Source organism: Watersipora subatra, chromosome 7, assembly GCF_963576615.1.
Source record: "Watersipora subatra chromosome 7, tzWatSuba1.1, whole genome shotgun sequence".
Lineage (NCBI taxonomy): Eukaryota > Metazoa > Bryozoa > Gymnolaemata > Cheilostomatida > Watersiporidae > Watersipora > Watersipora subatra.
Window position 1 is genome coordinate 22,351,156 of NC_088714.1, and position 24,642 is coordinate 22,375,797.

Here is a 24,642-nt window from a genome sequence, read left to right on the forward strand (position 1 = left end):
TGCTAATATTGCATTTCACAACTATCAGTACCCTTTCTTTTTTCCAATATCACGTCGGTCGTGGGCTGTATGACAGGGGAATTTCTAGTTACTAGCATATTCACATTTACGGTTAGTTGGCAACCTACAACCTGTGTTGAGTCAGTGAAACAGTATCCTCTCTCATTGTAAACAACCTACATATTATTAGCAGCTGTGTTAGCTGCTTGGAATGCCAAATGGCCAATCTGTAGTTTGAGTCCTGCTCTTTTGTGGAAGACAACTCCGACAAGTAGCAATGCCCAATAGTACACCACTGTTACAGTAGCGCTCTTCGAACAGTAGGTGGAGAAGATCAGAACATCCCTAACTAAATACTAACTCACATGAAGGTATGAGTTAGTTGAACCAGAGTACAATTAGAAGTACCAATCAAAATCAGACCAATGGTTAAAATATGAGTGGGAAGTTTAGATAAATGGTTAAAGTGTGCTCACTCAATTAGGCTGGCAAAAAATATGAACCTAGCTAAGAAATGTTTATCTCACTTTGCAGTCCTATTTATTCTAGCCATTTGTAGCCAAGGTTATGTTTAAGCTACAGATGCTTGTTTTAGAGTTAACCTTTGGTAGTATGACAGATGTAGTTGGTGAATATAGTGAGTATTTTATTTTGTTGATTGAACGCCAACCACATAGTTCGTTGGGACACTCAGTTCAGAACTGAGTACATACAGTAAATAATAACTTAATAAGTAACTAACTATATGACAAGGAGTAATTCAATAAGTAACAGTATAAATAGTGATGCTACAATAAATAACATAGGAAATAATAATATAATAAATAATACAATAAGTAACAATATAATACAGAATTAAATCTTTAAAGCTATGAAACTTATTAACCATCAGAGTTTTCTGCTCTTGTAACCTAACAAGATCTACATGATCTCTGGTCAGCACTCAACAACCTGAACACGCAAGCATCCTTGAGGTGAAAGTAAACCCTTGCAGTTTGGTTGATATTTGATAGTGCTAAACAAAGGTCCATCCAACTTTTAGACAAAAGAACATAACAGAGAATTTATATTTTACATGTTTGCTGTCACTTATAATTAAGGTGCTGTCAATATTAGAACAGCAGATAAGCAAGGGTTCAATTTGCTATGACAACAATACTGCAATGACCTTAAGTGCAGGTTGCACAACTGGGCAGTGTGATGAGGCCTAAATCTAAATTTATTCTATGCAATGTTGCACTTTATTGTAGCTTCTGTAAAGCAATGAGTCTAACCTATGAACAACAGCCTCAAATCTAACTCCTGGAAAGGCCTCTAGTAGTGACAAGAAGAATGTCCTATCTTTAATTTTGAATCATCAGTTATCTAGATTTGTGGGTGGTCTCTACTGTCATACACCTAGCCCAATAGAAACAAACCCTTAGAGACATCTTATGATCAGCACCAACAAGTGTGTAGAAGTAGGTCTATATGTAATCTGTCAACTCACTCAGTCTTTTCTTAAATCATAGAACACTGACATTGGCAGAGGAGAAAAAACATTTCCTACCTCACCAATTATAACCATAATTGCTATCAATGTTTATTAAAATGATCTTTTCGGCTGTAAAATACAATATTGAAATAAATTTATATTACATATGAATCTTTTTGAAAGAATATGAAGCATTATACAAAAGTAGCAGCATTTCCCACAATTCTCGCTGATAGAATTATATTAATATTAAAAACTTGAAAACCTTAATATAGTCAACCACCAACCTCTACAGTTTTATTAAACTAGCAGTAAATCATAAAGCATAATAGTGATGATAATAGACATCTAGTCAGCACTTTGTGAGAGCTCATTGCTAGGTTTATGAGCCTTTCTTCTGATAGCGAAGGCAATTACAAACATGAGAGCTCTTCCTGATATGGTACATGCGGCTATGTAGTAGTAGACGTTTCTCCAGTGTAGCGTATACTCATATATGCCACCTAAAATATCATAGATAATTACAAATATATAAATATTATATTAATATATACATCTCAGACAAGGAAGCCCAGTTGCACATGGGCATTGAATGGATGACCATCAACATGGCTGAGAATGTTTCAGGTCTCAGCAAAACAAAACATACTGTTGACTAGCTACACATAGTTATGGCATGTATCATTCCACGTACATATTTTTTCACGTTTCACTTATGGTGTCCTTGCATCACAAGGGTCACTTATGGTGTCCTTACATCACAAGGGTCACTTATGGTGTCCTTACATCACAAGTGAATATTCGCCACTAATCATAGCCAAGCTTTTATTTATTGTACTTTTGAGTATGCGGTTGCTTTACTAAATTTAACTGTACATTGACGGTTACTAACTCAGGTGACAAGTTTAATAAGACTTTGTATCAATCTGCAAGGTGAAGAAAGGCTGCGACAAACATATAGGTAGCATATAACAACAATTGCCATTCTAACTTTCAAACTACATATCATGAGGGAAGTGTTTTGTGCAGTTGAAATAAATTAAAAGAAAAAATAAAAAAAAACTGTAAAGATTTTCAAACTTTGTCAAACAACTGTAACTTTCAAACTTCATATCATGAGGAAAATGTTTTCAGCAGGTCAAATAAATTTAAAAAAATAAGACAAGTATAAAAAAGTTTAGATAAAAATGTGAAATAATTAGCCAGTAATAGTTAAATTAGGTTTGTTTTCTACTGTCACAATAAAAGATGATTCGGCAATGATAAAATTAATACGAACTGAGCAAACTAAATCAAAATCCATCCTGAATATGTTGAATAAATAATAACGATTACTTAGTCAGTTACTAAGGTTAAAATTAGTTACTGTTCCACCAGAAGCTATCCATCAAAACTTTGAAGACGATACTGGTACCTCTCGATATTGGCACAAATGTAAAAATGAGATATCGTATTGTTTTTGTCTGACCGACCAGAGAATGTTGAGGCTCTTTTTACGGAAATAATACAATTATCTGTGCGAAAATAATTGGCCTTGACCGCGACATAGCAGCTGAACCTTTTAGCTTCTTGACGCTAAAAGGTTCAATTTAAATTTAACCAATCGAAGTTTTTAACTTTTAAGTGCTTTCACAGCATGCTATAAAATACTACCTGAGGCAAACGTAGATATAATGTTGGACAATCCCATGTAAATGAAATTCATAGCCATCACAATTTCCATATAGTCGATCCCAAAGAGCTCTCTGGCTATGACTGGCATCAAACTAAACACTGATGTACCAGTTGAACCCATTCCTATCACTGCAGCCACCATTCCTAAAAGAGAAGACAACTTTTAAAACGACTCTGAAGTCAATCTATTGAAAGTTTTGTCAATAAGCGAGAAGACTGGAAAAAATATCTGCTGAAATTTACCTGCTGTATTGTTGAGCAAGCCACACAGTAATGCCATAAGTCCAGTAAAGGCCATACATAGCCTAACATGAACAGCAACAGGTAAAATCTTTCTGTCAGCTAACCATCCATGAAAGATTCTCATTGGTATCTCCATAACTCCACAGAGTGATAGCACCATGCTAACAAACTCCTTACTGATACCTAAAATGAAACATTGTCTCACATGAACTAATCTTCTAACCAGATAATCATATTCTGGTCTTTCAAGTGTTTCAAACCTGGTTTAACCCCTCAATTTTGATTTTTTAAGCACTAGTATATTCCCCAACTGCTGCAAGTTGTAGACAATCCTTTGAAATCTGAACATACGCAGTGCTACTCTACAGAGATTGTGCCCTGACTAGCTATTCTCAGTTGCTCAGAAAAACATATTTCAAAGAGAGAAACTGATTCTCTATCCACTTGAGTATTTTATTGAGCAGTAAAATGTCATTTACCTCCAATTCAAGGCTGCCAATGAGTTGTTACAAGCTAGTAGTTTGCTAGTAGACATCTGGTATAGTAGGTTTCAAAGTTCGTCATTTTACACCAACAGTCTTAGATCCCAACCACATAAGCTCCATATACTCAACCTACATGTTTTTTGCAGAGCTAGACTATGAATAGGTCATAAGTTTATTTTCTGAAAAAGCATATTTTCTCAAAGTATGTCTGTTTTCTGTTTTCGGTATGTCCGGCTATAGGTATTAAAATTTTGATTTAAAATTCCACATTATGCTGGACTGGAACTCACAACAACTGCATCAAAGAGTTACTTATTGGACGCTCTACCACTGAGCTACAATGGCTAGTGAACAATCATAGTTTCATATACCTCATACACCATGCGCATTCTAATTATTTTAGCCTTGCATCCATGAGTTACAATGCTTCTGTTCAAAAATATTTTAAGACCTAAGTATATGCAATGCGATGCTTATTCGTCTTTTTTTGCTAGGGCTAATTTATTTGGCCTCACGACATGGAAAATAATTTATCTCAAACTTAAAATTTGCCGATTTGTGTACTGATTATATACATTGGAACCTCAGCTCTTGGGTGCTTCGGTTCTTGACCAACTCGTTTATCAACCAAAAATTTGGAGATTTGTTCGTCTCGAATCTCAAACACAAATTTGAGAGCATGTGCATTGAAATTGGAACAGCTTCAGAAACAGCATGAAAACATGCATTAACAAACCGAGAAGCGATTTACGCTTCATAAATTCTTTACAAAAAGAGAGGAACTATCTGGGATGAAGAGATTTACTAAATAAATTTTCTAGAGAAATAACCCCTCCAGTCGAGTTACCCTACATTGTTCTAGAGGAGGATTCTCCTTCAAGGATGTGAAGTAAATGTGTCATTGCTGTTTATATTTTCATTTTCCTATGATTTTTGATGTAACTGATCTGTTGCATTTTTTTGTTGTTTCATTATCAATTTCTGCAATTTTTATCATTGTATCTTAACCTTTAATGTCTTTGATGTTTTAAGAGCGATTATACGGAATGTTTACATTTGTTTTTTTTTCCCATAATCATAAATAGAAAACCTTTTATTAAAATTAAACGTGATCTATATCTGAGCATTTTTATTTATAGTATGCAGTATAAAGTACAGTTTATGATGTAAAATACTTTACCGAAGTGGTTCACTCGCCTTGGAATGAATCAAAATTCACTTACATTCATTTTAATGGGAAAACTGGTTTCAGATCTCGAACAACTCGGTTTTTGAATCGAGGTTCCACTGTATATATTGTTACATTTTATATTTAATATAAATAATATACATACACTGTTATATTTTAGCTTATAGAGTGTTTTATATCATAAATTTCCTACTTTAGTTTGTTCTATACTGTAACATATTATATATACTATACAGTTTTAGGTTGTATTTTAAGTTTGGCCATAATAATTGCTAGTATTGAAGGATATTGCAAGGTATTACATCATGTTATGGTATTCATACTACATCACTTACAGTACAGTATAAAATTTTATGTTATATTGAAAAGGAAGTCTTGAAGTTTTCGCGATACATCACGCTGGGCTGGCTAGTTTGGCGGCCAGTTTTTGGGCCAGTCCTGCCAGTTTTAAGGCAAGCATCTGAGTTGGTCTATTGGTCACACTTCAATAAGGTGAGGCTGAAGGGGTCCATCTCTTTTGTCTCTAGCTTTAAGTTATTCGTTCACAGGTTGGTGTAGAGGCTTCTCTTTGGTGTAGTTCTAAAGCTAGTCTGCGGCTAGAACCATCTAAAGACTGATAGTAATTACGGGTGGTCAAAATGACGTTTTCGGGCAATGACCATTCCTTGTCTAGCCCTTCTAGAATAGATCCACCCGTCGGTCCCTTTTCGTGGTCCTTGAGTCATCTTGCCTGTATGTTGGGAAACAAGGGCCTCGGTTTAACGAGCCGCAGGGGCTACTGTTTTGGCCGTCTGCCATGTCCCCGAATCAGAGTCCTTACAGGCATGTCCCTTTTGCTGCAACTCAAGCAGAGGGTAGATCTTGGTTAGGTCATTTTCTTGGTGGAGCCGAGTTGCTCCTGCAGCTTCTCGGTTTTTTGTGTCTGCTGCTGTATCATCAGTGTAAGCTGGCTGCTAGCATCGTCTTTTGCCACCTGTATCTGGGTTGATCACCGTTCATCCACTACTCTGACAGGGTTACCAGTAAACTGGAATTTTTCTATTTTCTGCAGCTCACACATCAACTTAGACCAGTCAATCGAAGTAGTAGGGTCCTTTAACTAGAGTTATAGCAGCTCACACATGAACTTAGACCAGTCAATCAAAGTAGTAGGGCCTTTTAACTAGAGTTATAGCAGCTCACACATCAACTTAGACCAGTCAATCAAAGTAGTAGGGACCTTTAACTAGAGTTATAGCAGTGCACACATCAACTTAACCAGCCATTCTTAGCTTTGTTAAGCGTTTTGAACCTCACCAGTTCCATATGCGCTTTCACCAAACTCTTCTTTAGTGAAAAATTAAATTTGGTTGTTTGCACATACAAGACATACTTATATGTTTTGCTGATGCCCCAACTGAACTGTGTATCAAAATCACTGTGCGCAAAGCCCACAATTAGTGCAATGCATGGACTCACAAAAATTTGATAAATTCCTTATATTCTTATAAAGACATGGCCTTGCAAATCAGTGTGATTTTTGTTGTTGCTTTGAGAGACCTTTACCAAACCCCTGAGACGGACTCACTGAACCCTTGTTGGAACTTATGCTAAAAGCTAATGATTTAGACAAAATCTGTAGACTACTATTGGCAACTATTTTGGCTATTATAAAACAGTCAATTTTCAGGGATAAGATTGGTAACAGGCAGAGTAGCTACTTGTCCCGCAACCAAACGAGCGAGAGCGAAGTTTGAGAGTTTTTTTGATAAATGCATGTGCACACAACTTACGAAAATTATTCATCAACAATGAGACAAACCCTTGTCTAGAAATTTCATCAACAAATTTAACCATCATTTTGTAGAGTTGTTAAAGTATAATAACGATACAAAACACATATAAGCCTATTTAAATATGTTACCAAGTCTTTGTAAATTGTGGATGTTCTCTTAAAACTTACCCATCTGATCGGATTATACACAAATGGACAAATTAATTTTGCCTAAAATTCTCACAAAACACTTGAAAAGCTTGGTTTAATAAAAGTTAAGACCGGAAATTAAAACGCCGAGCGACAGAGAATAGAATGATTAAGTCATGCGCATTTCACGAAAAAATAACGTGCACATTTCACCAGTCTATAGCATTGTCGAATCGCCAAATGTTTCTGTAATTAACGTAGGAGTACTGAAATCGTTCCTATTTTGCCGATTTCAAAGTAACTGACATTTTAGACACTTTTGAGTACTTTGGTATTCTAACTGATGTCCAACGCAGTGCAAGTAAAGGAAATGACGATGATATTTTTCTGTAACGATTCTTATGAGATTATTACAATATTTAATTATAAGTTTGGATGACTACAGAACAATGACTATGTAGTACAGATTTTTTTAAAATATATATAAATATCACAACTTCTTGATATTTTTAGCAATGACATTTTTAAATGTAAACAAAATTTTGCATTGGTTTTATATTATTACTATATTAATAATATTGCTTATTCTAATAATATCAGTGCATTTTACTTCTAATATTGGCCAATATTGCATTTCTCCTATAGCAGGGGGAGAGATATAAACATATAATCTTTTTCTTTCATTATTGCTATTTGTTGTATATAATAACATCCACACCCCGTACATTACAGCTACCATTGCAGTTATCCTATTGCACTGCAGTGCCATTTGACTGCTAATATTGCATTTCTCAACCATCAGTACCCTTTCTTTTTTTCCAACATCTCCTTGGTCGTGGGCTGTATCACAGTGGAATTTCTAGCATATAAAATGTACATAAATAATAATATTTATTTATTATGATTTTGTAGCACAACAATAAAATTATTCTCAATACAAGTTTGAGGTTACCAGTATTGACTGAGCATCATACTATTGCATACTTATGACTTACAGCTCTAATTCAAACCCAAACACAAAGGTAAAGTAAACATATGTAATTATTGTTGAAAGTTTTATAATTATTGTCCAATCAAGGAGCAGCTAGCGTAATCAGTTCATCCTATTATTGAGATATGATGCGGCTTACTTCATTCACAGCTGGGATAGAAAGTGAATCAACTACTAGTCTTGAAGTACACCTCTAGAGCAATGTGTAAGTTGTATCACTGTTTAAGAAAGAAGCCTGTTTAATTACATTTACTGATTGCTATCTTGCTACTATAATAGAATATAGGTGTGGAAAAGGGGGTGGAAGATCTCAAGCATTCAATTCATAGGCCTTGTTTTTTAGTACTTTCATAGGATTAGGTATAAAAGAAGGAGTTGGAGCACGACTCTGTTGTACTCTACCTCAAGCTCTAGGTTTTCACTACATACATGTAAGTAGCTTGAGACAGCTTTCATAAGTTGAGAAAATTCTCAATTCGGCTAGTGCATAGCAGAAGGTTAAAGTACTTTTGTGCTGCCTTATACTGTTAATGGTAGCCAAACCTATCTGATCTTCTTGTAACAGACAGAAAACACTCCAACTTCATGTCACTGATTGCTCCAAACAGGGCATAACAGATGAGCTACGCCTTGAAGGTAAAACTGTATAACTTAGCAAGCACAGTTGAGCCTGAAAGGGCAAGTAGAAAATTTTGCCGTTTTTGGAAACAAGCTCTTCTGTCTTGTGAAATCTACCAGATTAATCGCTAATCTTAAAACCCCATTATTGTTGGCTGCTTTTACTCCCAACTTTAGAAAAGCTCTGAAGTCTTTATTGTAAAGGTTCATCTGCCAACTAATCTGCATAATGTGATGTACTATTACAATTGTTAGTAGTGACCAACTCTCACTCAGCTGTTTAGAATAACCAGTAAATGACTCTAACGTATGACAGTTTAAAAGACTTTGAAGATGATAGTATAGGTAGGTATAGGTAGGTATAGGTATCAATGATAGTATAGGTAGTGTAGTGTAGTTAGTGTAGGTATAGGTAGATATAGGTAGTATAGGTAGTATAGGTAGTGTAGTGTAGTTAGTGTAGGCATAGGTAGATATAGGTAGTATAGTTAGTATAGGTAGATATAGGTAGTATAGGTAGTGTAGTGTAGTTAGTGTAGGTATAGGTAGGATAGTATAGGTAGCAAATTACTAACCCTGTCCATGAAACAACCTTATCATACTCTTTTCAGTTCCTTTGCAGTGTTTCTATTTTGTAGATCTGTAGTCTCATCCTTCTCTAATATTATTTAGTGTGGTTTATAATATTCTTACCATTATCAACATAATCAATTTTATTTTATATTTTAATAAATTTAATGTTGCTGTTTGGGTACAAGCTATGAGAGATTAATGAATACAGAGTGATAATGAGCTGAAGCGCTTTTATCTGTTCAAGATAGATAGCCCTATAAAAATTATCTCCTGAATAATAAAGCCTATCCTTGTAGAGATTTGGAGCGAATTAGAGCAACTTTCTGATGACAGAAGGTGACAGGTGTCTAAATAACAGACTAGTACAGGTGTGCTAGTAACCATTGATAATGGCTCTTCCAATTGACCGTGGCTGGGCATGGGTCATCACATTTGGTAAGTGGAATTTATGATCTTTATTTCTGCCTTATGTTTGTCTGGCTAAGACGTTTGTAGTTTGCATTAATTAGTTGTCCATTGTTAAATCCTATAATTCATAAGCTAGCCTGAGAGTCTATCTAAACAAACTCTGAAGATATCAGTTCATATTACTTCAATCAAAGTACATGACTAGAAATGAAACAGCTTAGATATACTTTATCTCATTTCAATACTCTTAAGAAATCTGAAAGCGCCCATAAAGAAGGCTAGAACAATTTGTAGAAAAAAACTTCAAGCTTGAAGCGCACTGGGGGAAAAATAAGGGAGGTTATGAATCACCAGTATTAGTTTCAGCCTTCAAGTGAACACATTTTGTAATGTGTGCATGTCAATTCTTATGGTACTTGCAATATAAATCTGCATATGGTTAATATTTACCTTTAGTTGCTACATTTGAAAGAGAACTTGTTTTGAATTTTTATTCTCTATTTTTATTACGGATAAAAGAGTTTCTTTCACTGCATTTCTTAATATACATTGTATAAGGCTAACAGGTCTTTGATAAAGTGTTTAGTCTTGAAAAGGTTCATTAGGAGAATATAGGACAAATTTGAGAATTTGTCATGTCTCTGAGAGTGGATTGTGATTGGTCAATTTCAACTACCCTTGATATTATGTATGTCGTCTCAGCCAATATATAATAGCTGCTATTTGTGAAAATTTTTAAGTTTGGCAAGTCCGGATATACAGCTATAACAACATTTTTACATTAGCTCTGCAGGCAATACATTTTTGGTCGCTGAACTTTGGAGGTGGTAACCTCCGCTCCCCAAAGCCCAAATAAGTGAACTCTGCAATTCAGCGTCTCCTAATAAAGAATACCACACCTGCAGGCAAATAATACTTACAAATAGGAATGCTATACTGTCCAAGTTGCCAAAAAGATAAAGGTCTTATAAAGCTGGCGGGAGAAGAATGGGGGTAGCGCCAGAAACTAAAATGTATGTTTTTTACAGTTATTTTTTCTTGGGATGGTGTGAGAGACGCGTCTTATTATATAACTTTTACTACCCGTATTATTTCTATTTGTTTCTGTCAACCAACACGACTATTTTACTGGAATTCTTTATTGTAATAAAATAGAGATCAAGATCTACCGCAGTCAAAACTGAATGTACCTCTAATTAAGTTTGCACATCATGTAACCCATAGAAACATAAACATCTTAAGTCATATTTGCTGTCGATCATCAAACTAGTCACAATAATGCTGATAGTATAATTATCAAAACTCATAACATAACTCTAGAATTAACTTCAATGTCAGTCACTGTGTCGCAGCAAAGCAATGAATGGTTTGAAGTGCTCAGTTAATGTTACCTTGATGTGCAATCTGATGCTAACCTGCCAGTGTTACACTTAGCTTGTGGAGGACTGTTTTTCTGGATTGGTGGAAATGAGAAAAACCGAGGGATCGTTTTAGTGGAAGTGATGGAAATGTATCCAGAGCAATCAGCTACTTCTGCTCTTTGGATATTTAGCGTTAGCACTATAGTTGGCGATATGTCAGGTTAGTATAATCACCTGCTTCACCTATCAAGTTTACAGTGCCTGCACTTTTTATTTGATATAAGGTCAATAAGCTGTGATGTCAATTTAATATAAATATTTACATTGAAGGAAAATATGACGGCTACTTGGAATCTTATTCCTGCTGTTGCTTGTCAGTAGAAGCCGTCATTCTGGGGGCGACGAAGCAAATTATTCTTTTTTTGCCATAGTTTTTTTTTTAAACCTACTTTGTAACTGGCGCTATTTATAAAGTTTTATTATGTTATCAACATAAGCTAGCAAATATACATTGTAATGTTTTTAGCGTGAAATACTCCAGGTTATGATTGAAAAAAAACAGCAGCCATCATCTAAAGATGCTTTATTTTAGCTGCTGAAACGCGTTTAATCTGTTTTAATTAATTAAAGCAGATTAATTAATTAAAATTAATTAATTAGTTAAACTTAATCAATTTACATTAATTATTTTTAATTAATTAGTCAGTAAAATTTTTATAAAATATCATTTGAACTATTAATGAGTTTTAACATTCTTTGAAAAACATACAAAATACAAAAAACTACAAAAATACAAAGAATTCTTACACTAGGATGCAATAGTTTGATCATTTCTGCTAAACTGATATGCAAGATGTAATCAGTTACAAAATCATTAAATAAAAATTATGATTATGTTAGATGTTAGGTATTTGTTATTCAATGTCAGCACATCAACAGCAGTTTCCTAATAATATCATCTCTATTTACAGCACCAGTTATTGGTTTGCTGTTAGCCAAAACATCTGCGAGGTTTGTCGGTATGTTAGGAGTGGGCATATCAACAATCGGCATGATATCGTTCGCTTACTCACCTTCTATAGAGTGTATGTACCTTACAAGAGGACTCATATTTGGTAAGTGATTTTCTACAGCTACATAATGTAAGATAGTGTCAGATTCACACTTGACAACATATAGTTGTGTTTTGAATATAGTTTTGCAGTATACTCTAGAAACTGGTTGCTATTATTCCCTCACAAAGTCTTTCAATGTAATATTTCTTCATAAAGGTTTTTTGTTTGTACATTTAATAATTTTTTCTGGTAAGATTTTTATTCTGTGATTGGAACATATGAAAAACTAATGGATTTATTAAATCTTGAAGTATTATTGATTATACATTTATGCGCTGTAGTAAAACTGTTGCCATAAAAAATTGATCACAAATTTTTTGTCAAAATGTACTTTTTTTCTATATATAGGTATACGCTTATAGAATTAGCAAGGCTAAATTTTAAACCTTCACAAACATTGCATATGTAAAAAAATACATTCAGCTATTGTACAAAGAAAAACCAAGAGACAGGTAAAAAAGTAGAAGTAGCAGTAAAAAAGTAGAAGTAAAAAAGTAGCAGAAGTACATGCATATACGTGTATATCAACATGTAAACATAGGGCATTACTGTAGGGGAGTCAAACAATGCCTAATAAATATGCCGCTTGAAATGAAATTAGATAGTTGCAGATTATCATACTTTATAGACACAAGCAAGATGTGATTGTATGAACACTTGATAAAAAACTTTTGATTGATGTTTTTATTTTGCACCTGACAGTCCAATTTAGAAAACTCTGGATAAATTGTGCTTTGTTACAGGTATAGGAAATGGTATGATGCTACTCACAGTATTCACAACCTCTGCTCCTTATTTTGATAAAAGAAAAGGCTTATCACTTGGGCTAACAACCTCATGCTCTGGCGTCGGAGTTCTAGCCACAGCCATAAGTCTTTGAAAGCTTTTTGATAACTATTCATTCTCTGGTGCCTTAACGCTTCACAGTAAGTACAGCGAGCTATGGTACATGACTTTACATTGCTATAACTTTTAGAAAAAAAGGTTGTTGATTGAATAGATAAACATTAGTTTTTGAACTCTCATGCCATTATTTGCAGAATGAAATTGTTAGAGAAAAAGAGAGATCACGAAAGAGAGAAAGCGAAAGAGAGAAAGAGAGAGAAAGGGGGAGAGAGAGAGGGAGGAGAGTAAGAGGAAGAAAGAATGAGAAAGCGAGAGAAAGAGAGAGGGAAAGAAGGGTGATCAGAGAGAAGGAGAGAGGGAGAGAGAGAAAGTTAGAGAGGGGAAAAGAGGAGAGGAGAAAAAGAAGAAAGGGCAGAGAGCAGGGAAAGAAAGCGAGAGAGTGGGAGAGAGTGGAAGAGAGTAGGAGAGAGTGGGAGAGAGTGGGAGAGAGTGGGAGAGAGTGGGAGAGAGGCAAAGGGGAGTGTGAGTGAGTGGGAGAAAGGGAAAAAGATGGCGAAGGGGAGAGTGAGAGAGTGGGAGAGAGGGAAAAAGGAAAAGAGAGAAAAGGAGAGAGGGGGAGAGGAAAAGAAGGAGAAATGAGGGAGGGAGAGAGGAAAAAAGCAAGAGAATGGGAGTTGGGGAAAGGGAAAGAGGGAGAGAGGGTAAGAGGAGGAGAAAGGGGAGATAGAGCGACAGAGTTAAAAATGAAGAGAAAAGGTGCGAAGGAGAAACGGAGAGTGGGGGAGAGGGGGAAATAGAAAGATGGAGAGATGAAAAGAGGGGAGAGAAGAAAAAGGGGAACAGGAGGAAGTGTGGAGAGAGGGAGATGGGGAGAAAAAGGAGAGGGAGAGTTGGGAAAGAGAGAAAAAGAGGAAAGCGGGAGTGGCGGAGAAGAAGAGAGGGCGAGAAGGGGAGAGGGAGCGAGAGAAAGAAACGGAGATATGTGCTTTTAGTAAACTGAAAGAAAGAGAAGGAAAAGAAGAGAAAAAGAGAAAGAGAGAAGGAGAGAGGAAGGGAGAGAAACAGGGGTTGATGGTGGGGTGCGCCACTAATGGAAAATAGGTCATTGATAGTTGGATGAGTTGGAAGAAGGTTGAGTGAAAAAGCCCTTCAATCTAAAAGACTTGATATCTGAAAGCAATAAAAGTGGAAGATCTTAAAACATTGTGCAAATGTAATAAAACTGATTCTAATTTGTATAATGCTAGTCTCTAAGGATATAGTAACTCATAGCAATAATAACTACTCTGGGGTGATTGCCTGTCATACACTACAGTAGAAGTTCCTTCAACTAAGCTTGTTTCTCGGTATACCTGCAGCTAGTGAAATGGGAGAGTTGAAAGGAGGTTGACTTCATAATTTCACTCAAATTTAAAAGCGTAACCTGAGCTGTGCATGAACAGCCGGCACTGAACAGCCGACTTGTCATTCTGTGTCAGTGCGCTGCTACTTTTGCTCTCAACGTGACCTTTAACCTCACATCATTATTTTAACCCAAATGCTCAGTGTTATCTGTGCCTGAGTTAAGAATCTAGTATTTTAATACAACACTCTTTGCATCAGAATGTTATAAAACATAAATGATAGTATTTATTAAAAATGTTAGGTGTTGAGTGTTTTTCTAATAACAATGCATCTGTACCTGCTAGTCATTTAGGATGTCAGGCACAAAAATGGGATTTCACTATATTAATAGCCTCTTTCATTGTAAAAATAAACTTGTAAGTTTGTTTTTACAATGTGATAAACCGAAGAGAGAATTTGGTAACCATATTATGAAAAACAAAAGTGGTTGTAAAACAGATGAAACGCTAGAAACTAAAGTGTTATATGATTAAGTTTCAATGGAAAAACTAATCACAGAATTATTTTCAAATTTTTTTAGCATGGAATATAAGGCAAAAGCCAGAAATGTTGACTTCACAATATTGTAAGTGTGATATTGGAAGTTTCTTTTGTTTCAGCTGGGCTCTGTATACAAACCATGGTGCTCGCAGCCCTCCTTCGTCCCTTAAGCTATTACTCTCGATGGGTAAAATCAAGCAGCGAATCAGGCGGGGAAGTTGCAGAGGAGGAAGATAACTCCAACAGTCATTTTGTAGATGAGGTAAAGTTCCAAACAATATGAAAAGAAAGTATATTCTATAAAGTGTGTTCATGCAGTCTACACTCCATTAATACAGACATTTTTATTGTTAGTTATGTATACTGGTCTTTATAGTTAGTAAGGCATAGTTAGCATGTTCCAGTGCACTTGGAAAGTTTCCATAAAGTGCTCTCTGGATGAAGTAATGCCACTACTATGCCATGCTTGTATAGACATTACCTGCATGCATGTTAAATAGTAAAATAACAATATAATAATAATATATTAATAATATGTAGTAATACACTGTACTATCATACAATATGAGTGATATAAGGTAGCAAACAATATTATATAACATAAAATTTTCTTAAATATAATAGCATTGCACAATGGAGCAAAGTGTGACAGAATACAAGATCATGTGATGTGAACTTCCACATTTTGCTAGGCTTGTAAACAACCTTCATATTTTATTCAGCAAAGAGATGACTATTTTCAACTATAATGCTTGTTGTACTGTTTAGAACAAAATTCGAAAAAGAAGCCAGTCTCTTGGAGCCAAATGCCTGCAGGAGAATGACATGGATAATTCCAAAGAAACGTTCCTTTCAACTCCCAATAAGTTAGATAGTCTCAGCTTACGTCAGGCCGTAAGAAAACAAGAGAATCATCACATTTCTTCCCTTCAGATACTCGCCATTAGTTCGCAACATCTAGAAGGTTCCAGAATAATTGCTGCACCTAATACATCGGAAATTCCATCTCAAGATAACAAAAAGAAAAAAAAGTCATTTAAATGGAAGATTGTTTACAACCCTTGGTGCATTATATTGGGGTTTTCCGCTCTTGCGTTTGCGTCTGGATCCAATGCGATTCTGCAGTGCATTCCTCCATTGGGTAAACAGATAGGTAAGAGAGTACAGGTTTTATTTATAGCTAATGTCCTTTCAGTAAATAAACTTCTGACCTACATATAGTCTAGTTATACAGAATGTGAGTTGAGTATATGGAGCTCATATGATTGGGAGCTAAGACTGTGGGTTTAAAATAATAAACTTTAAAAGCTAATATCCAGATGTCTACTAGCAAAATAATAGCTTGTAACAGGAATTAGCGTGATGAACGTAAGCCTTGAATTGGAGGTAAATGACATTTTACTGCTCTATAAAATACTTAAGTGAATAGAGAATCAGTTTCTCTTTTTGGAATATGTTTTCTGAGCAACTGAGAATAGCTAGTCAGGACACTATCTCTGTAGGGTAGCACTACGTATTTTTTGATTTCAAAAGGTTGTTTACAGCTTGTAGCAGTTTGGAAATATACTAGTACTTGAAAAAACTAAAATCGAGCGGTAAAACCAGGTCTAGAACGCTTGAAAGACTAGAACTATATCACTAGCTAGTAACTCATGTATTTGTTACTACCCCTGTCTGATTATCTGGTTTGAAGAGTAGTTCATGTAAGTGAATATTTCATTTTAGGTATCAGTAAGGAGTTTGTTAGCATAGTGCTATCACTCGGTGGAGTTATGGAGATACCGATGAGAATCTTCCATGGATGGTTAGCCGATAGAAAGCTTTTACCTGTTGCTGTTCATGTGGGGCTATGTATGGCTTTTACTGGACTCATGGCATTACTGTGTGGCTTGCTCAATAATACAGCAGGTAAATTTCAGTGGAAATTTTTTTCAGTTTTCTCACTTATTGACAAAAAATTTCAATAGATTGATTAATTAGTTGTTTTAAAAGTTGTCTTCTCTTTTAGGAATGGTGGCTGCAGTGATAGGAATGGGTTCAACTGGTACATCAGTGTTTGGCTTGATGCCGATCATAGCCAGAGAGCTCTTTGGTATCGACTATGTAGAAAGTACAATGGCTATAAATTTCGCTTACCTGAGCGTATCCAGCATTACATCTACATTTGCCTCAGGTAGTATTTTATAGTATAATATGCAGTTGTTTGCCTCAGGTAGTATTTTATAGTATGCTATGTAGTCGTTTGCCTCAGGTAGTATTTTATAGTAAAATATTTAGCCGTTTGTTTCAGGAAGTATTTTATCCCACGACCAAACACGAGCGAAGCAATTGTTTGGGAGATTTATAATAAATGCATATGTGCACACAACTCCCGAAAATTATCCATCAACACCATCGCAAACCCTTGTACCGAAATCTCATCAACAAATTTAACCATTTTTCAATAGAGTCATTTAAGTATAATAATGATACAAAACACATATAAACCTATTTAAATATGTCACCAAGTCTTTATTATTTGTAGACAATATTTTAAACCTTACCCATCTGATCGGATTATACACAAATAGACAGATTAATTTGGCCTAAAATCGCAATAAAACACTTAAAAAGCTTTTTTTAATCATACGTAAAACTGGCCAACGATACGCCAATAAAGCCATGCGACAGATAGTAGAACTATTAAGCAGTGCGAATTTCATGAGAAAAACATTCTCATTTTACCAGCCTTTGGCATTGTTCAATTGGCGAAGGTTTCTAATATTTTTCCATTTTTAATATCTTGCAAAAATATTTAATTACAAGAATAATTAATTGATTTTATAAAATTATTACAAGATTTAATTATAAGAATCAGTATTTGAATTTATCCAAAGGTTTCTGTAATAAACGTAGACCGTTTGAGGCATAAACTTATGTACAGGTACAAAATTGTAGTACACAGTTTATCAGCCTATGTTTTTTTGGCCAATTACCGAAGGTTTCATTAAATCATTTAAAACATTAGCCAAAATTCTTTACATTTTATGTACAAGCTAGGGCCGAACTACAATGTCCCTTTATGACGAGAACATTTTTTTATTTTGCTCCAGTTTGCAGAAAACCTCCAGACGCGTGAACGCTCATACTTGCTTTCTGTTAAAGATAGCTATCAAAACCGTTCTACATTCAACACAACCAACTTTCCAACTGTGTATATTACACAGCAGCTTGTCATTTTACTTCTAATATTGCATTTCAGAGATATAATAAACATATTTCCTTATTGTTGTTGTTGAATTATATGTAGTACAGTAGGTTAGGCCTACAGCTTTTATTAATATTTATTTTATTGTTGTAAAATATAGGTTTGAGATAGTAGTAGATTAGGTCTGATTTTTATACAACCTTTTGTTTTGTATAATTGACTTTTTGAATTTAATTTCAAAACAACTTGTCAACTACCAAGGACATACAGCTTCCCAGAACACCACGCCGTGGCCGACACAGTGCCGTCCACATGTCTCTCAATTATTACAGCTCAATAGGAGGATATATAGAAGGTCCTCACAGCAACCATCGACATCAAAGGCTAATGTTCAACAACACGCTACTAAAATTAATAACAACTCATCCGACTCAGAGAATTCTTTAGTAGATGTTGTAGGCGATGTAAATGACATCGACTTGGCAGCCCCTTTGTTTCCAGATGATGATCATGATTTTATGGATATCATTGACCATGAAAATATTGCACAAAACAATATTGCTCCTCTCAATGCTGCCCCCCCCCCCCTTCATCACATTCCTCATTTTCAATATTTAGATTGTCCTGATTTTCAATAACTGCATAACAACTTTCTAGGCAGACTTGACAACAACAAATCACAGCTCACATGTACTGGATGTAATGAGAAACATTTCATTACATACAATGGTCAAATACAACTATGTCATACATGCCAATAAGTTAGACCTGACACTGTTAATAAATTCAGTGCAGCCAACAATATGGACCCAGGTCCCTCTGTTGAACTTTTATCTTCTCTTACACTTATAGAACAGTTAGACGTTTAGAATATAACAACATATATATATATATATATATATGTATATATATATATATATATATATATATATATATATATATATATATATATATATATATATATATATATATATATATATATGTACAGCTTGTATAGTAAATATTATATCTACATATGTATGTGTATATATAATATTTATGGTAAGGTATGTATGGTATATATATATTATTTGCATGTTAATGTAATATTTATATATGTGCTAGCACCCTGACAGCCTGGTGCATCATGAGAGTTTTTCAAGTGTACTACCTGCACAATAAGTCTGCAAAGTTCCAAGGTGGTCAATCAGTACAGTTGGTACAGTGTCAGTTTACAAACTGCACTGAGTGTCAGTCTAGCACCTGCACTGAGTGTCAGTCTACCAACTGCACTGATTGTCAGTCTACCACTTGTGCTGAGTGTCAGTCTACCAACTGCATTGAGTGTCAGTCTACCAACTGCACTGAGTGTCAGTCTACCACTTGCACAGAGTGTCAGTCTACTACCTGCACTGAGTGTCAGTCTATTAACTGCACCGATTGTCAGTCTACCACTTGTGCTGAGTGTCAGTCTACTACCTGCCAAAAGTTGTGAGTTTGAATCCTGTTGAAATCAATCTTTTTTGCTACCCGTCAGGTGTCGGACAGACAGACAAACAGATAGACATGACTCTTACTGTAGTAAAAGGTTGTATATATCTATCATATTTTAATGCTCATGCGCAACTGTGCTTCCTTGTCTGAGATGTATATATTGATGTAATATTTTTATATTTGTATTTATATATGATATTTTAGGTGGCATATATGAGTATACGCTACACTGGAGAAACGTCTACTACTACATAGCCGCATGTACCATATCAGGAAGTGCTCTCATGTTTGTAATTGCTTTCGCTATCAGAAGAAAGGCTCATAAACCTAGCAATGAGCTCTCACCAAATGCTGAATAGAAGTCTATTATCATCACTAGTATGCTTTATGATTTACTGCTAGTTTAATAAAACTGTAGAGGTTGGTGCTTGACTATATTAAGGCTTTCAAGTTTTTAATATTAATATAATTCTATCAGCGAGAATTGTGGGAAATGCTGCTACTTTTGTATAATGTTTCTGCTTCTTTCAAAAAAATTATTTTGTAATATAAAGTTATTTTAATATTGTATTTTACAGCTGAAGAAATCATTTTAATAACCATTGGTAGTGATTATGGTTATAATTGGTGAGGTAGAAAATATAGGTATATTTTTCCCTTTTTGCCTGCCCTTCGGTGTTCTATGATTTTAAAATAAAAAGCAATTATAAAATCCAAAGCAAAAATTAGTTCACACTGTAATAATGTAAAAAAAACTAAACAAGAACTTTTCTTAAAATATTTATGAACATATATTAAGTGCTTTGGTTTTGCTGCTACGTCATTATTAACATAAATGTAATGTAGAAATGCTAAGAAAAATAACTTTGTTCACATGTTGAGCCTCCAGTATGTTTGCACTGGCTCTTACGTTTGTAGTAAATCAGGTCTAGTTTTGCCTTCAACTGTTTTAGCCTTTCAAAGATTTTAGTGCTAGATTTGTTGCTACTAGTTAGTTTCAGGTATAAATAGCTTTACTTTTCACTAGCATATTCACATTTGCGGTTATTTGGCAACCTACAGCCTGTGTTCAGTCATTGAAACAGTATCCTCTCTCATTCTAAACAACGTACATATCATAAACAGCAGTGTTAGCTGCTTATGATTTGATTTGTCTCCTATTGCAGGGGGAAGATATAAACATATAATCTTTTCCTTTCATTATTGCTGTTTGTTGTACATAATCACACCCTGTACATTACAGCTACCATTGCAGTTATCCTATTGCAGTGCAGTGCCATTTGACTGCTAATATTGCATTTCACAACTATCAGTACCCTTTCTTTTTTCCAATATCACGTCGGTCGTGGGCTGTATGACAGGGGAATTTCTAGTTACTAGCATATTCACATTTACGGTTAGTTGGCAACCTACAACCTGTGTTGAGTCAGTGAAACAGTATCCTCTCTCATTGTAAACAACCTACATATTATTAGCGGCTGTGTTAGCTGCTTGGAATGCCAAATGGCCAATCTGTAGTTTGAGTCCTGCTCTCCTGCTCTTTTGTGGAAGACAACTCCGACAAGTAGCAATGCCCAATAGTACACCACTGTTACAGTAGCGCTCTTCGAACAGTAGGTGGAGAAGATCAGAACATCCCTAACTAAATACTAACTCACATGAAGGTATGAGTTAGTTGAACCAGAGTACAATTAGAAGTACCAATTAAAATCAGACCAATGGTTAAAATATGAGTGGGAAGTTTAGATAAATGGTTAAAGTGTGCTCACTCAATTAGGCTGGCAAAAAATATGAACCTAGCTAAGAAATGTTTATCTCACTTTGCAGTCCTATTTATTCTAGCCATTTGTAGCCAAGGTTATGTTTAAGCTACAGATGCTTGTTTTAGAGTTAACCTTTGGTAGTATGACAGATGTAGTTGGTGAATATAGGGAGTATTTTATTTTGTTGATTGAACGCCAACCACATAGTTCGTTGGGACACTCAGTTCAGAACTGAGTACATACAGTAAATAATAACTTAATAAGTAACTAACTATATGAAAAGGAGTAATTCAATAAATAACAGTATAAATAGTGATGCTACAATAAATAACATAGGAAAAAAATACTATAATAAATAATACAATAAGTAACAATATAATACAGAATTAAATCTTTAAAGCTATGAAACTTATTAACCATCAGAGTTTTCTGCTCTTGTTACCTAACAAGGTCTGCATAATCTCTGGTCAGCACTCAACAACCTGAATACGCAAGCATCCTTGAGGTGAAAGTAAACCCTTGCAGTTTGGTTGATATTTGATAGTGCTAAACAAAGGTCCATCCAACTTTTAGACAAAAGAACATAACAGAGAATTTATATTCTACATGTTTTTTGTCACTTATAATTAAGGTGCTGTCAATATTAGAACAGCAGATAAGCAAGGGTTTAATTTGCTATGACAACAATACTGCAACCACCTTAAGTTCAGGTTGCACAACTGGGCAGTATGATGAGGCCTAAATCTAAATTTATTCTATGCAATGTTGCACTTTATTGTAGCTTCTGTTAAGCAATGAGTCTAACCTATGAACAACAGCCTCAAATCTAACTCCTGGAAATGCCTTTAGTAGTGACAAGGAAAATGTCCTATCTTTAATTTTTTAGTCACCAGTTATCTAGATTTGTGGGTGGTTTCTACTATCATACACCTAGCCCAATAGAAACAAATCCTTAGAGACATCTTATGATCAGCACCAACCAGTGTGTAGAAGTAGGTCTATATGTAATCTGTCAACTCACTCAGGCTTTTCTTAAATCATAGAACACCGACATTGGCAGAGGAGAAAAAATATTTCCTACCTCACCAATTATAATTATAATCGCTACCAATGTTTATTAAAATGATCTTTTCGGCTGTAAAATACAATATTAAAATAAATTTATATTACATATGAAGTTTTATGAAAGAATATGAAGCATTATACAAAAGTAGCAGCATTTCCCACAATTCTCGCTGATAGAATTATATTAATATTAAAAACTTGAAAACCTTAATATAGTCAAGCACCAACCTCTACAGCTCTGTTGAACTAGCAGTAAATCATAAAGCATACTAGTGATGATAATAAACATCTATTCAGCACTTTGTGACAGCCCATTTCTAGGCTTATGAGCCTTTCTTCTGATAGCGAAGGCAATTACAAACATGAGAGCACTTCCTGATATTGCACATGCGGCTATGTAGTAGTAGACATTTCTCCAGTGTAGTGTATACTCATATATGCCACCTAAAATATCATAGATAATTACAAATATATAAATATTATATTAATATATACACCTCAGACAAGGAAGCACAGTTGCACATGGGCATTGAATGGATGACCATCAACATGGCTGAGAATGTTTCAGGTCTCAGCAAAACAAAACATACTGTTGACTAGCTACACATAGTTATGGCATGTATCATTCCACGTACATATTTTTTCACGTTTCACTTATGGTGTCCTTACATCGCAAGTGAATATTCGCCACTAATCATAGCCAAGCTTTTATTTATTGTACTTTTGAGTATGCGGTTGCTTTACTAAAGTTAACTGTACATTGACGGTTACTAACTCAGGTGACAAGGTTAATAAGACTTTGTATCAATCTGCAAGGTGCAGAAAGGCTGCGACAGACATATAGGTAGCATATAACAACATTTGCCATTCTAACTTTCAAACTACATATCATGAGGGAAGTGTTTTGTGCAGTTGAAATAAATTAAGAGAAAAAATAAAAAAAACTGTAAAGATTTTCATACTTTGTCAAACAACTGTAACTTTCAAACTTCATATCATGAGGAAAATGTTTTCTGCAGGTCAAATAAATTTTAAAAAATAAGACAAGTATAAAAAAGTTTAGATAGAAATGTGAAATAATTAGCCAGTAATAGTTAAATTAGGTTTGTTTTCTACTGTCACAATAAAAGATGATTCGGTAATGATAAAATTAATATGAACTGAGTAAACTAAATCAAATTCCATCCTGAATATGTTGAATAAATAATAACGATTACTTAGTCAGTTACTAAGGTTAAAATTAGTTACTGTCCCACCAGAAGCTATCCATCAAAACTATGAAGACGATACTGGTACCTCTCGATATTGGCACAAATGTAAAAATGAGATATCGTATTGTTTTTGTCTGACCGACCAGAGAATGTTGAGGCTCTTTTTACGGAAATAATACAATTATCTGCGCGAAAAGAATTGGCCTTGACCGCGACATAGCAGCTGAACCTTTTAGCTTCTTGACGCTAAAAGGTTCAATTTAAGTTTAACCAATTGAAGTTTTTAACTTTTAAGTGCTTTCACAGCATGCTATAAAATACTACCTGAGGCAAACGTAGATATAATGTTGGACAATCCCATGTAAATGAAATTCATAGCCATCGCACTTTCCATATAGTCGATCCCAAAGAGCTCTCTGGCTATGACTGGCATCAAACTAAACACTGATGTACCAGTTGAACCCATTCCTATCACTGCAGCCACCATTCCTAAAAGAGAAGACAACTTTTAAAACGACTCTGAAGTCAATCTATTGAAAGTTTTGTCAATAAGCAAGAAGACTGGAAAAAATATCTGCTGAAATTTACCTGCTGTATTGTTGAGCAAGCCACACAGTAATGCCATAAGTCCAGTAAAGGCCATACATAGCCCAACATGAACAGCAACAGGTAAAATCTTTCTGTCAGCTAACCATCCATGAAAGATTCTCATTGGTATCTCCATAACTCCACAGAGTGATAGCACTATGCTAACAAACTCCTTACTGATACCTAAAATGAAACATTGTCTCACATGAACTAATCTTCTAACCAGATAATCATATTCTGGTTTTTCAAGTGTTTCAAACCTGGTTTAACCCCTCAATTTTGATTTTTTAAGCACTAGTATATTCCCCAACTGCTGCAAGTTGTAGACAATCCTTTGAAATCTGAACATACGCAGTGCTACTCTACAGAGATTTTGCCCTGACTAGCTATTCTCAGTTGCTCAGAAAAACATATTTCAAAGAGAGAAATTGATTCTCTATCCACTTGAGTATTTTATTGAGCAGTAAAATGTCATTTACCTCCAATTCAAGGCTGCCAATGAGTTGTTACAAGCTAGTAGTTTGCTAGTAGACATCTGGTATAGTAGGTTTCAAAGTTCGTTATTTTACACCAACAGTCTTAGATCCCAAC

General features: G+C 34.9%; 2 protein-coding genes and 1 long non-coding RNA gene across 3 annotated transcripts; 2 read left to right on the forward strand and 1 right to left on the reverse strand.

The window, feature by feature from the left end:
* Positions 1-1,822: 1,822 nt before the first annotated feature.
* LOC137400552 (monocarboxylate transporter 12-B-like) lies at positions 1,823-7,011 on the reverse strand. The gene is made up of 4 exons (XM_068086878.1): positions 7,008-7,011; positions 3,392-3,574; positions 3,128-3,292; positions 1,823-1,977 (listed from the first exon to the last, which is right to left on the reverse strand). The coding sequence occupies exons 1-4, from the start codon at positions 7,009-7,011 to the stop codon at positions 1,823-1,825; spliced, it is 507 nt and encodes a 168-aa protein (XP_067942979.1).
* Positions 7,012-11,956: 4,945 nt separating this feature from the next.
* LOC137400292 (uncharacterized) lies at positions 11,957-15,019 on the forward strand. The gene is made up of 3 exons (XR_010979252.1): positions 11,957-12,034; positions 12,778-12,960; positions 14,884-15,019. It is a non-coding gene; the product is annotated as an uncharacterized lncRNA (long non-coding RNA).
* Positions 15,020-15,589: 570 nt separating this feature from the next.
* Positions 15,590-19,783, forward strand: LOC137400553 (monocarboxylate transporter 12-B-like). Its single transcript, XM_068086879.1, has 4 exons — positions 15,590-15,917; positions 16,490-16,672; positions 16,773-16,937; positions 19,629-19,783. The coding sequence occupies exons 1-4, from the start codon at positions 15,590-15,592 to the stop codon at positions 19,781-19,783; spliced, it is 831 nt and encodes a 276-aa protein (XP_067942980.1).
* The last annotated feature ends 4,859 nt before the right edge of the window (positions 19,784-24,642 follow it).

What these genes read in the sequence shown, in the direction of transcription:
- LOC137400552 (XM_068086878.1), bottom strand. An exon ending in CTTGCTCAACAATACAGCAG is followed by an intron (nt 3,293 to 3,391) that starts GTAAATTTCAGC and finishes CTTCTCTTTTAG; the next exon opens with GAATGGTGGCTGCAGTGATA. An exon ending in TATATCTACGTTTGCCTCAG is followed by an intron (nt 1,978 to 3,127) that starts GTAGTATTTTAT and finishes ATGATATTTTAG; the next exon opens with GTGGCATATATGAGTATACG.
- LOC137400553 (XM_068086879.1), top strand. Translation starts at nt 15,590, where the DNA reads ATGGATAATTCCAAAGAAACGTTCCTTTCAACTCCCAATAAGTTAGAT. An exon ending in CTTGCTCAATAATACAGCAG is followed by an intron (nt 16,673 to 16,772) that starts GTAAATTTCAGT and finishes CTTCTCTTTTAG; the next exon opens with GAATGGTGGCTGCAGTGATA. An exon ending in TACATCTACATTTGCCTCAG is followed by an intron (nt 16,938 to 19,628) that starts GTAGTATTTTAT and finishes ATGATATTTTAG; the next exon opens with GTGGCATATATGAGTATACG.